The 13,464-nt window shown below is 47.7% G+C and overlaps 1 protein-coding gene across 1 annotated transcript in view; it reads left to right on the top strand.

Moving 5' to 3' along the window:
- The window catches only part of UBR4 (ubiquitin protein ligase E3 component n-recognin 4), a gene marked incomplete at its 5' end in the record, with an annotated part of 72,044 nt that overhangs the window by 27,058 nt on the left and 31,522 nt on the right, over nt 1–13,464 (top strand). Inside the window, 18 exons of the mRNA XM_010137285.1 lie at nt 2,245–2,308; nt 2,793–2,927; nt 3,266–3,440; nt 3,671–3,808; nt 4,264–4,385; nt 5,212–5,323; nt 5,811–5,941; nt 6,083–6,260; nt 6,486–6,590; nt 7,065–7,202; nt 7,835–8,003; nt 8,675–8,771; nt 9,205–9,312; nt 9,775–9,891; nt 11,097–11,306; nt 12,128–12,277; nt 12,796–13,023; nt 13,136–13,214. Of these exons, the coding sequence (XP_010135587.1) occupies nt 2,245–2,308; nt 2,793–2,927; nt 3,266–3,440; nt 3,671–3,808; nt 4,264–4,385; nt 5,212–5,323; nt 5,811–5,941; nt 6,083–6,260; nt 6,486–6,590; nt 7,065–7,202; nt 7,835–8,003; nt 8,675–8,771; nt 9,205–9,312; nt 9,775–9,891; nt 11,097–11,306; nt 12,128–12,277; nt 12,796–13,023; nt 13,136–13,214 (2,456 nt within the window). The remainder of the gene's footprint in view (nt 1–2,244; nt 2,309–2,792; nt 2,928–3,265; nt 3,441–3,670; nt 3,809–4,263; nt 4,386–5,211; nt 5,324–5,810; nt 5,942–6,082; nt 6,261–6,485; nt 6,591–7,064; nt 7,203–7,834; nt 8,004–8,674; nt 8,772–9,204; nt 9,313–9,774; nt 9,892–11,096; nt 11,307–12,127; nt 12,278–12,795; nt 13,024–13,135; nt 13,215–13,464) is intronic.

Here is a 13,464-nt window from a genome sequence, read left to right as displayed (position 1 = left end):
CCTTGGTACGTTTTCTCAGTTCGAGCTGCCCTTTCTCCTTCTCTAGAGCTCACAAAGGTGAGGCCTCTCCCAGGTTCAGTTCAGCATTGAGGAGGCCTTTGCGCGTGACCTTGCTTCAGGCCAGTGGTTCCCACCGATGTATCTTGTAGCCTGTGTGTCTCAGGCTCCACTACTTGGGTGTGTTGGGTGTTTTCACCTCCACATCCCTACTGAGAGTCAAACCACAAGGCTGACCTGGGTATTTTTTTAGCAGGAGAGAGAGAGCTTTGGGGGTTTTTTATATCCAGCCTTTGTTCTTTCTCTGAGTTTATACAGTCCATACCGTAAGGTTGTTGAAAGCCTGGCAAGCAAGCAAGGGTAGGAGGGGAACAGGTCAAACAGGAACTAGCACTGATGAAAAATGAGTGTTTTAAGGGACACGCTGCTTGACTGTGAGTAAATGGCGGTTAATTTTCTTACTGAAATTCTCAGGTAGAGGTTCAGGGCTTGAAGAGGCAGTTAGGTCCAGTCAGAGGACCTGTTTGGCCATGGTTTAGTACTTTGTCTGATAGCTCATGGGATTTTTTCCTGTGCTTATTTTCTCTTTGTTTCTCTCCTCTGCGGTGACATCTCCACAAGATGTCCCTATCTGCACAGACACATTTTCTGGCTTTCCAGAGCAGTGGGATTGTATTCGAAAAACCCAGAACCAAGAAAATTGCTCTTTTTATTTTTACTTAACGTGTTCCAGGGTTACCTTATAAAGGGCTCTGGAGTAGGAACAGCTAGTGGCAGGCAAGAGGCAGCTTTCCTGGCAGAAGTTTGGTGTCTGCACTTCAGATTTAACTTTCAGTGGTGCTTTGAGCCGTGTGCGTGGCTTCTCTGTGCTAGGTGCCTGGATCTCCTTTGTTTTGCTGTTAGACAAGCGTCTGCTGCCCAGGTAGAAAGAACCGTGCTTAGATTTACTGTATGTAGCGCTCTCCCGGCTTCCCAGTTTCCCCATTTAATTTGCCTTTTGCTTAGAATGTGTTCTAGGGAGTTTTTCTGTGAGCTTTACACTTTTTTTTTTTTTCCTTTTTCTTTGCTCCCCCAAAGTTCTGAAACTGAGTCCCTAACCACCCTGGACCGGTTAGTATGGCATCCTTTTCTCTGCACGAATGAGTGTGTGTCAGAGAGACAGAACACATGGTGTGGCTTTCGTTGACTGTTTCTTTTTTTGTTTTCCAAGTGACATTTGCTTCTTTACATTCTGGTCATTGCATGGCGGATGGTTTAGCGCAATGCAGAGCTGAGGCAGTTTGCAGATTTTTGCTGTACACAGCGTAACCCTTGCTTGTTTGACAGACTCCTCTTTGCTTTGTTCCCTCCTTGCGTCTTTTTATCCCATTTATATTCCCCTACGAGCTCTGTGGAGGGTGGCTGTGGGTAGGAGAACGTGGTGCCATTTGTCACCACCAGACCAGATGATTGTTGCTTCTCCCTCGTATCCGATCCTACCTGTGCTGTTATTTCTCCCCTTAATGCTGTCTCCTCCCTCCTTTTTCCTGGATTCTTGCACTGCTCCTTCTGGTGTGTCAGATGGCGTTTCAGGTAGTTCTACTGTGAGGCGTGGCGTGGTGCTGCAGGGGAGATTCAGCACTTTGCCACAAGTTGTCAGCAAGGTTTTCCCTTGGGGCGAGTATTTTACTAGCCTGCCGTACCGCTGGCAAAAGTTTGGACCTCAGCATCTCTCGCTTGGGTCGTGCCCACTGCTCCAAGTTAATTTTCCTGCGGAATATTTTGCGTTGGAAGTCCAAATTGGAAAGAGCAACCTGTGTGAAAATAGCAAGCGAGTAGAATCTTGCTCCCTTAGAAAAGTCGGTTACGCTTTTTCCCATGTGTCATACCAACCCTTGATCTGCAGTCATATGTACGTCTGTGGGCCATGGTGAATTGGTACTGTCAAGACAATCCAAGTTATCCCTGCTGCAGGCTGCGTAAGGAAATGTTTTATCCTCTTTGGTAGAGAAAAGCCCCTGTCTTTCAGCTGTGGATTATTAAAGCAGTCCTAAGTTTGTCTGTGAGCGTGAGCCAGGTTTAACTCTGGTCTGTAGCACAATGAAATGATATGCATGGTGCCTGTGGCAGGTTTTATCATGCTTTGATTTTGTACTTGGCATTCGTTAGCTGTCTCTGAGCTACTCATGACTGTAGCCCGCATAAAGCGAAGTGCTAAGGAGAGGGAAGGGTTGCTGTACTCAAGCCTGCTTTCCTTTCTCCCTTCAGGCTAGTAGTGAGTTCTTTAGAAGCGCTGGAAAGCTGCTTTGCTGTAGGACCAGTCAACGAGAAGGCAAGTAACTTTCTGAATACATTCTTGAGCTTCCAGAGATGGGGGAGGAGGGGCGAGATCAGCAGCACCTCCTGCAGCCCTGGGGGCCTGATACAGAAGAGAGCCGCATCCGTTTTGCTCAGAGCACTGATCTGAAAGTTGACTTAGCGAAAAGCATTTGAAACTAGTTTAGAATGACAATTGGCATTTGCATTTATAGCTGGGGGGATTCCTGTGCTGTAGAGTGACCTCCTTTACAAAAACAGCAGGGTAGAAGCAGCCCATAAATCTCAAAAGGACTCTTCTTATGTAGACATGTGCAGTGTTCCTTAAATGGCAAATAACAGGCTGAGGAGGCTATCACAACGGGGTTGAAGGAAGGCAGGAACTTGCATGCACAGTGCAAGGAGGGAAGGGATCTGCAGGCACCATGAGAAACCAGACTCAGGCGTCACCTTAATGGTAAATGTTCTGAAGAATGTTTTTTGTCTGTTCTTGGGAGCAGGAGAAGAATAAGGTGGCAGCTCAGGAGCTGGCTACTATGCTGCTGTCCATGCCAGCTCCTTCCAGCGTCCAGCAGCAAACCAAGAGCCTCTTGGCTAGCTTGCACACCAGCCGCTCAGCCTACCATAACCACAAGGTAACCTGGTGCAAGGATTTCAGTGTCTCCTGTAAAAGTTTGGGGTTGAGGTGCAGTGTGCCCCTAGAAGGCCCTTCCTCCACGCAGCATAAAGCTGCTGGCTGGTTATCCTCAGCTCCTGCCCGCCTTGCGGGCTTCTGTGTTTCACCAGAACTTCACCGCTTCAAATGCTTCTTGAAGATTGTGGGGGGAAATGGTTAATCTAGAGAAACCAGGATCTCGAAACACACAAAGGCTCTTTGCAAACTGCGATGCTCTGGTTTGCGTTTCCACGGTCATCTGGCTTAGGGTTTGCTGTCTGTCGTTTTCCTTTGCCTGTGTCATCTTTTGCTTTACAGGATCAGGCATTGCTAAGTAAAGCTATTCAGTATTTGAGTTCCTCAACCAAAGAAGGGAAGGACCTCGATCCAGAAGTGTTCCAGAGGCTGGTCATCACCGCTCGATCCATTGCTATTATGAGACCCAACAATCTGGTCCATTACACAGAATCAAAGCTGCCACAGTTGGAAACAGGTAGATGAGTCTGTCGTTTTCTTCATCTATCTTTTGTGGTAACTGAAGGTGTCTCGGGGTAGCTGACCCAGTGTCACAGGGACTATGTTTGAAACCTCTGTTAGGTGTGTGATAGTCCTTGTAACAGGGATGAGAGAGCCTCTAACAAAAGCCGTTCCACATAAACTCCATGTTACCCTCCTTGTTACTGCGTTCCCCTGCACATATCTGACAACCCTTCTAATCCGTAGAGAGTGAAGAAGGGCAGGAGGCCCAGAAACAGGCGGAAGGAGATGGCTGCACGTTCATTACCCAGCTGGTCAACCACTTCTGGAAGCTACATGCATCAAAACCCAAAAACGCCTTCCTTGCCCCTGCCTGCCTGCCAGGTGGGTGAGCTCTCCATTTGCTGTTGTCAGGCTTGTGTGTTTTGAAGGGTCCTGTTCTAAGCTTGTCAAGAGAGAAAATCACTTGTTCTAAACTAGGCTTGAGAGGCTGGTGGTGCAGTGTGTGCTTTTTCAGGTATATCTGCCAATTGCCTCTAATGCTTGTGATCAGAAGTGTGTGTATTGTGCTAGTGAAAAGGGCCTGACGGTTGATTTATTCCCATTTGACTTTGTGGATGGTGTAGGAGGGCACTCAGCAGCACTGGTGTGTGACGTGCACCGTATTCCCTTAGACAGGGCTGGGGTCTGAGCTCATTTTAGCTTGAAACTTCAATCTATTTGTGGTGCTAACATTGTGCCTTGAAGTCAACAGCCAAAAGGTGCTCCCTGCAATGTCTCGCTCTGTGTGCCAAAATGGGAAGATAGTTGATTAGAGGCCTACTTTTATTCCTCCTTAGGTCTCACTCACGTTGAAGCCACAGTCAATGCTTTGGTGGATATTATCCATGGGTACTGCACGTGTGAACTGGATTGTATCCACACAGCATCCAAGATCTACATGCAGATGTTACTTTGCCCGGTATGTGATCTTGTTCTGCTCTGCTTCAGCCTCAAACACTGCAGGGGAGGTTGAGGTTGTCCCTGGGGAGCCGTTTCTGTCCCGTTGGGGTTGTGCCGGCGTGTCCCCGGCTGCCCAGGGCAGTGGTGGAGGCCCCATCCCTGGGGGGCGTTCCCAGCCGTGTAGGTGTGATGCTTCCGGACATGGTTTAGTGACAACCTGGCAGTGAAGGGTGAATGTTTGGACTTGATGATCTCGACCAAAATGATCCAGTGATTCTATGATGATGCTTCCTGAGTTTTGGTACCTATATCACATAAAGTTAAACCATGGTGCTGCAGCCTCAACATTAAGCCTCACCTAATCCTAAATTGTCTTCACGGCTGAACTACCTGCCTGCTTGGTTAATGGCCTTGTCCCTCCAACAGTCTATCCTAGCACTAGTCGTTGCAGGTGCTTCGGAGGGACAGGGGGCAGGGGGGACCTGGCGGTGCTGGAGGACGGGGGGACTCGAGGAGCTGAAAGGTATTTTCCAACCCAATAATACAGAGAGAATGAAGTACAGGTAGACTGATAATAGGTAGCGCAGGTACAAAACAGAGGCATGCAGCCAGAAGGGAAGGAAGGAGGAATGTCTCTCTCCTCGTGTCTCAGCAGTTTGTCGTGCCCTGCATGGGGAGCAGTCAGTGCTGCTTTATGGCTGCTGGGGGAGTTTGGAAGTTGGGCAGTGACCATATGTCTTGAGTCACAACCGACGGGGAGTTGTAAGAATATTTTTAGCTATCTTTCCAAATACTGTAAGTAATTAAAGCTTAAGAAATCTCATGATTAACTATTAACCCTCTAGGATCCTGCAGTGAGCTTTTCTTGCAAACAAGCTTTGATCAGAGTGCTGAGACCAAGGAACAAGCGGAGACACGTCACCTTGCCATCCTCCCCTCGGAGCAATACTCCTATGGGTACGCAAGATCCGTTCGGCTTTGCTTTTAATTGAGCGTGACCTGTTTTGGTCAGAAAAGACAAGACAAAGTAGTCTTACAAATGGGGACTAAAAAAGACTAAAACCAGTCTCTCCTTTTTTTTCTCTCTCTTGCCCCCTAAAACTCTGGTTTTTTATAAGCATTCACCTTTTCTTTGATACTCTGGAGTTCTGTCTGAGACATTTCCCCTTCAGTGACAGGGAAACCTGGTTATTTTATCTGGGGGGTAGTAATCCAGTAAGCCTTAGTACTTCTGTGCACATTTTCAAGTGCTTGCGAACCAGTCACAGAGACGTTTGCAGCCCAAAATTTGGGTGTCTGGTCTCCACCCAGGAGATGCTTGTTTAGCATCGATGTGAATTGTAGTTGCTCTGGAATCTATTAGTAACTTAGGCTTTTTCCCAGCATTAATTGCCTTGGTCATGACGATGTGAATTTGTGCATTAATTCATCCTTTGTAACTCAGGAGATAAGGATGATGATGATGACGACGATGCAGAAGACAAGCTGCAGAGCTCTGGGATAGCAAATGGCGAGCATATCCGACAAGAAAGCCAGGAGCAAAGCGAAGTTGATCATGGGGACTTTGAGATGGTGGTAAGTCCAGAGCGCCTCTCTTTGGAGCCTTTCAAGCGTGTCAGGCGCTGGAGTTCGGTTTAGCTCTGGTGAGCCAGTTTGTAGTGTTCCACTAGCTGGTGGTGCTTTGGTGAAAGCTCTCACCGTGTTTCCTCTCCGCAGTCTGAATCTATGGTTCTGGAGACTTCTGAAAATGTCAATAATGGGAACCCTTCTCCCTTGGAGGCTCTTCTGGCTGGAGCAGAGGGGTTCCCTCCCATGCTGGACATTCCTCCCGATGCAGATGATGAAACAATGGTGGAACTGGCTATTGCCCTGAGCCTGCAACAAGATCAGCAAGGTGAGATGTAGGCATTCTTGGTAGGCAAAAAGGTAGATCAAATATGAGGAAACTGGGAAAGAAACAAGGCAGAAGCTGTCCATGTCACCACCAACACAGCAAAGATCATAGAACTATGAAACATACAGGGAAGGCCAGAGTTAACATGATTTTCTCATAGGAATCTCATGGAAATAGAGCAAACATCTCGTAGAAAGATACTCATAGTGTGTTTTCTTCTTGCAGGGAGCAGCAGTAGTGCACTTGGACTCCAGAGCTTAGGACTGTCTGGCCAAGCACCCAGCTCCTCTTCTCTTGATGCCGGAACGCTCTCAGATACAACAGCATCAGGTAACTGTTCACTGCGAGGAATCAAGCTTTTCTGATTTTGACCTGAATAATGATTTAAAATTCCTTTGTAAATACGGTTTTGAAGAACCATCTACTACTATGGCTTCATGTATTTTTAGGATAGTGTTTATGGGCTTTTCCTGCTTTGATGGACTTTCACTGTAGCCTTCTGAGGAAGTTATTTCCTCTCCTTAAAATAAAGCAGACAAAATAACCCGTATACTGTATTTCCATACAAGAACAAGACATGGCTCTTCAAGTCATTTGCATGATGGACTGTTTGATGAGAAGGTTTCCTTCTCAGAGTATCTCCCCTCACTGCTTTTAGCAGGCTTAAACGTACCGATTTGTAGTTAAGAATTGACAAAAAAAACTATGACAAAGGTTCGCGGCTTCTCTTTCGTAGCATGTGCATCTTTTGAAGTCCTATCAAGGCAGTGTTTTTACTTGTAACAGCTCTCTTTATTCTCTTAGCTCCAGCGTCTGATGACGAAGGCAGCACAGCAGCCACGGATGGCTCAACCCTTCGGACTTCACCGGCGGAGCATGGTGGGAGCGTGGGCTCGGAGAGCGGAGGCAGCGCAGTGGACTCCGTAGCCGGTGAGCACAGTGGTAAGTGTCTGTGCATCTGGTTTCTCCAGTAACAGGACTTGACCAGAGAGGGGGTGGGTGGTCCCTGGCAAAGCAGAAACCTCAGGTCCAGACTGATGATGCCGTGTATCGTCCTGTGGTCACTGCCGAAGTGCCACGGTACAGACGGGATATTTGGTTGCTTTTTGTAGCTCTCTAGAAGTGTGGAGTCTGCAGTAGTTTTTGCTGGTCTATAATAACACAATACAGTGGCCTAGAGCAAGAGTGGAAGTATTCCTTATACCACTGGGTGAGCAGGATGGGGTTAATTTCTCTGTTCTATGCTTGGGCCTAATACCCACGTAAATAACCACAGACTTTAAACGTTGTCCACGCTGCCCATCCAGCCTTCTCACTCTGTTTAAATTACTGCTGTAGAACCAGTTCAGTCTGGGGCAGAGTGAGGCTGGCGACCAAAAGGATGATCCAGATGTTAAGTGGCATCTGTCGAAATTACTCTCTTCCACCCTTATGAAGGTGATAACCAAAGACACTGTCTCCTTAGAACCATCATTCCAAAGTACAGTTCAGCTGCATCGGTTGCTGGGAATCAGGCAAGGCTCCTGTTCAGTTGTGCTGACGTTGTCTTTCCCTTTATTATTTTTCTTTTCCAGTGTCTGGCCGTAGCAGTGCGTATGGGGACACGACAGCTGAGGGCCACCCCGCTGGACCGGGCAGTGTCAGCTCAAGCACAGGCGCTATCAGCACCACCACAGGCCAGCAAGAGGGAGATGGATCAGAGGGGGAAGGGGAGGCAGAGGGAGACGTCCACACCAGCAACAGGCAAGAGGCTTTGTTTTCCTCTTCAAGAACCGCACCTCTGGTCTGCAGGGGTGTTTGTAGAGGAGCGTGGAGCTGCATGGTAAAAATCTAAAGACAGAAGCACAGGACAAACTGCTGTGTGAAATGCCTCCCTCTGGGCATTCACTCTGTGCTGTGTTACACGTATCCGACGTGTGTCTCTGCCTGTACGAAGCGATGGAAAAGTCCTGTGTGAGTGTAGTAAATGGAGCAAATGAATCTATAGCTCAGGAGCTTGTGAAATTCAGCGTCAGGAGAAAAAGTGTGTGGCCAGAGTGCCAGGCGCTTTGGGAAAGACCCGCGGGTTTTTATTCTGGAGGAACAGATGCTCCATCACTTTTACAGTGCAGTGTGGAACTGATGTTGTAGCTCTTTCTGGACAGTTGAGTTCTGCAGGTGGGTGCCAGGCAGGGTAGTTGGGAAGTGGGTCGCTCTGCCCACTGTCAGAGTTACTCTCCACCTCTGGCATCGCTTGATGTGAAGTCTGAGGGATTCCATTCCTGTCTGAGTGGGTTTGGTGACCGTAGGATTTCCTCGTGCTCTGAACTTCTGTGATAAATTGGAGCTCTCTGTCAGCGATCCTGCTGACTCTAATGTTTCTTGTCACGTGTCTCAAGTGCTTCGTGTCTGACTGCTGGCTTCTGACTTCCCAGGCTGCACATGGTCCGGCTGATGTTGCTGGAGAGGCTGCTGCAAAACCTACCTCAGCTGAGGAACGTTGGAGGAGTCCGGGCCATTCCTTACATGCAGGTGAGTGAGGAGGGCTCGGGAGTTAAGCCTTAACCAAACAGCTGATCACTGCTCCTGCTGCTGGGTTTCTGTGTGCACGTGCTTTTCCCTTTCTCTTTCCTGCCCAGTCACAGTATATGAGTCCAGCTCTAAAGTGCTCCATCTGGTGCATTCCTTACCCACAGATTTTTGCTGGACTTGCATCCTTTCTCAGCATGGTGTTACAGCTGGCTGATGAGGCCTAAGGGCTAAAATCCCTCAACTCTGATGGATTTGGGAGGGTCTTTGGGGTTTATACTCAGTGTTTATATCAGAGTGTGATGGTGCAGGCAGAATTCGGGAAAGAACGTAAGCGAATCAAGCTAAAATCTGCCATGATTTGTGAAAAACAATCTGTATTTATCCTGAAAACATGGCACCTGCCTTTTATAAATTCTCTGCCCTCTGTTCCCAGGTTATTCTGATGCTCACAACAGACCTAGATGGAGAAGATGAGAAAGATAAGGGAGCTTTAGATAACCTGCTGTCCCAGCTGATTGCAGAACTGTGCATGGACAAAAAGGTGAGCTGCAGGGTGTGCACACACTCCCGAGTTGCTCCTTCTAGGCAGGGTTTCTTCCCGTGGAGGAATTAGATGCTCAGGAGTCATAGAAACATGGTTCTGTGTGCATGTGTTCAGGCAGTTTGTTTCTTTTGGCTCACTTCACAGAAGGTAGAAAATGACACCAGTGTCACTCACTGTTTCTGGCACCCACAAGTGAGCGTGAACATTAGTTTCACTTGAATTAAACTCTTAAATCAGACATGGTCAGTGATGCATAATTGACATGTACAGCTTTTCACTGGTGTGTTACTGTCCTCTGGCATCCAGGCCACTGCCTACCCTTACGCTGAGGATTTTGTGCTGCTTTTTTAGATTCACCGCTTGAGCTTAAATTAGAAATGCTTCACGAGGATCCGAGCACTGCAATTTAGGTGCTTAGGGCACGGTGCTCAGCTCTGTAAGCAAACTCTCTCCTTGCAGGATGTGTCTAAGAAAAATGAACGCTCTCCTGTGAATGAAGTACACTTGGTGGTCATGAGGCTGCTCAGTGTGTTCATGTCCAGGACGAAGTCGGGGTCCAAGTCTTCCATTTGTGAGGTACATTCTTCAAATTGCTTTGTCGGGGGGTTGATGTGGTTGGGGGGCTTTTGTTCATCACAGATGGTCTAAAAGCTGCTAACTGAAATAGCTGCTCTAAAACTGAGCAACAGTTAAACATGCTTGGGAAAAATTTGTGAGGAATCTGTAACATTCCTCGACTCTTGTGAAAAAAGATCTTTGCTGAAACTCAGAATGGAGGAAACCGGCGTGTAAGGACAACTGGGTTCCCTTGTTCCATGCACGGTTTCTGCTGGAGCTGAGGGCAGTACATTAATGATCTTATTTAAAACAGCCTAGCAGATCTTTTTCCTTGCATCTTACTGGTGCTGAAGGGGTTAAAGAGGATTTGTAATGTGATTATTGGAAAGCAATATGCTGCTGTGTCAACGTAAAAGTCGCTAAGAGGATTCCTTAGATATTTGTTGCTAAAAGGTACAGTAATAAGGCATAAAAAGCAGTATGTGTGGTGGGAAGGAGATTAATAAAAAAGCATAGAGGTTAAAAAATTTAGTCTGAACTGCATCAAATTTTAATGAGCTTATGAGCTGTGGGGTTTGTTTGGATTTACAGGGCTGCTTTAATAGTTTTATTTACAGTAGCTTTTTCTCCAGCCTTTGTTATTCGCTTGAGCTTCCCACAGAAATCAAAGCTCATGGTCTTGCAGAATGCAGGTGGAGCAATACCTGGGTGGAGCAGAGCCGCTGAGCGGCATCGGCAACAGGGACTCTTTCTCTACCGGGATTGACGCCCAGCTGGCCAAATCCCAGATAACCAACCAGAAATCCCAACTTCAGAAAAAAAAAAAAAAAAAAAAAAAAAAAAAAAAAAAAAAAAAAAAAAAAAAAAAAAAAAAAAAAACACAGAGGGGAAAAAAAAAGGAGGAAGAAAAGCCCTGGTTGTCTAATCCATAGCAGAGTGGCCTCTGGCACATGTGTCGAGGGGAGATTAGACTTAAGAGGAGATTTTATTTGTTTTCCTTTACTAAGCGCTTGTTCAAAAGGGTCTCTGTAAATATTTGAGTTGCTTTTCATAAACACAAAAAACCAAAAACCCCAACCTCAAACAAACCCCAAACTTAAAAGCTGCCTCTAAAGTTTCATAAAAACCTGCTCACTGTCAGCAACTGCCGTCCAAGGCTCCAAGCTTCCCCTGCACCACGGCGGTTCTCGGGTGCGTTGGTAACCATCTCCTCCTCTTCGCAGTCTTCCTCCCTCATCTCCAGTGCCACCGCTGCTGCGTTGTTGAGCTCTGGTGCTGTCGACTACTGTCTGCATGTGCTGAAGTCTTTGCTGGAGTACTGGAAGAGCCAGCAGAATGACGAGGAGCCTGTAGCCACCAGCCAGCTCCTGAAACCTCACACTACTTCTTCTCCACCCGACATGAGCCCTTTTTTCCTCCGTCAGTACGTGAAGGTGAGTCCTGCCCTGTGCTGGTAGCTTTACATGAGCTGCACTGAGGGGCTACTGCACAGAAGCCAGTAGCAGCATCCTTGCACAGCTGGTTCTCCCTTAGTCGCGTAATTAAAATCTGTCTATTGACAATGAGGATTGCTCTGAGTTCGCTCAGAGCAGCCCAGCTCGCTCTATCCATCAACGTGCTCCTACGGCTGATTCTCCCTTAGTCGTGTAATTAAAATCTGTCTATTGACAATGAGGATTGCTCTGAGTTCGCTCAGAGCAGCCCAGCTCGCTCTATCCATCAACGTGCTCCTAAACCAGGCCGTTCTGTGGAGCTGTGGACACTGTTTCTGGCTGAAGTGTTAACCTTCCTGAAGGGAAGCTGCTCCATCGCATGACTCCTTTTGCTTGGCAGGCAGAATTTTGGACCCAGCACTACTTGCAGTGGCAAGGAGGCCTAGCAGGATTTCCACACTAAACCCTAGAGCTGTTCAGCCACCAGGGTGCCTTTATGCGGAGATGCTGCTGGTGGGGCAGGGCTTGGGTCTGTGTACAGGGGCAGTGACAAAAGCCTTGTTAAATGTGAGAGCGTTGAGAGCTCATGTGTTAAACTGCCGTATTCCTACGGACTGTCCTTACTGCATCCTAACAGCTGCCATCTACTGCAAGTCCTCACGCAGGTTTGTCAGCTCGTTTTCCTTTACCTGCTGGGAGCGTTTCTTCTGGCTGCAAGAGCTTTGTTTTTTGGAAAATCAGTAAAAGCACCCTGTACTTTGTCATGCCGCCGCACCGGGAGAGTTTGGTGACAGAGCCTGATGGAGTGCTCTTGCTTCCAGGGTCACGCTGCCGATGTTTTTGAGGCCTACACTCAGCTCCTGACGGAGATGGTGCTGCGCCTGCCCTATCAGATCAAGAAGATTGCAGACACGAACTCCCGCATCCCACCTCCCATCTTTGATCACTCCTGGTTCTACTTTTTGTCCGAGGTAAGAAAATGATACACCTACGGACTTTAACCACAAAAATCGTGTGGTGTTACCTTCCATGGGAGAGAAGGGCTTTTGCAGAACCAATCTGAGATCCAGCGCTGATTTTTAGTCCCCCTTGAAAGAAGGTGAACTGTTGGCTTTGGTTTATTGCTGTTGAACAGCGATCTGTAGGAAAGCACCCGTGAAAAAGTAGCTTCCTACCTGAGATAGCACAAGTTATCTCTGTCTGGAGTTTGCACAAGCACGGGGTAGGATTTCTTAATTAGCTTTTTATTTGAGGTCACAGATGACAAAGAACTGTTTTCAGGAGCGATTTCGCATGCTGCAGTGTTGCTGTGCAGGGTTTCTTCTGCCTGTGACTGACTTTTATGGGTGACTTTACCTTCAAGCCGACACATTCGTGAAGGCATCTCCCATATCTTTTCTTTTTGTAAGAAAACATCATCTTTTTGTTGGCAGAGGTTTCCCTGCTGCTGAGTTCGCAGTGCTGACCTTGTAGGCTTTTTTTTGTCTAGTACCTGATGATCCAGCAGACTCCGTTCGTGCGCCGCCAAGTCCGCAAGCTTTTGCTCTTCATCTGTGGGTCGAAGGATAAATACCGCCAGCTCAGAGACCTTCACACGCTGGACTCTCATGTTCGTGGAATCAAGAAGCTCCTGGAAGAGCAAGGCATCTTCCTTCGTGCCAGTGTGGTCACAGCAAGTTCAGGCTCTGCCCTGCAGTATGACACGTTGATCAGCCTGGTAAGGAAAAGCGTGCCGCTGCACTAGGAAGAAGAGTGCGTCGCATTTGTGGAGGGTGTCGGTAACAGAAATACTGATGCGGTGTTGAATTCTGTCCCATCGTGCCTTCCAGATGGAACATCTAAAGGCCTGTGCAGAGATCGCCACGCAGCGAACAGTAAACTGGCAGAAATTCTGCATTAAAGACGACTGTGAGTCCTTCCTCTGAGAGGGTTTGAGGGAGCAGAGGGGAGGCGTGGCGTGACGTGATTTGAGTCGAGACTTCTCAGATGGGGAAGCTCAGCTGAGAAGGAAGGGGGACCCAGCTGAGAGTTTTGAGTAGGACTGAACTGTTTCCAGCACTAATTATCGCAGTGCTCTAATTGCATCTGTTCCTTAGCTAGGGGGTGCAGTCTGGTGTAGTGGATAGCTGACGAGGACAGGAGTTAGGAGATCTGTGTT

This window comes from Buceros rhinoceros, unplaced genomic scaffold (assembly GCF_000710305.1).
Source record: "Buceros rhinoceros silvestris isolate BGI_N320 unplaced genomic scaffold, ASM71030v1 scaffold12860, whole genome shotgun sequence".
Classification (NCBI taxonomy): domain Eukaryota; kingdom Metazoa; phylum Chordata; class Aves; order Bucerotiformes; family Bucerotidae; genus Buceros; species Buceros rhinoceros.
Note: the sequence above shows the minus strand (reverse complement) of the source record. Positions and strands in the feature narration are given on the sequence as shown.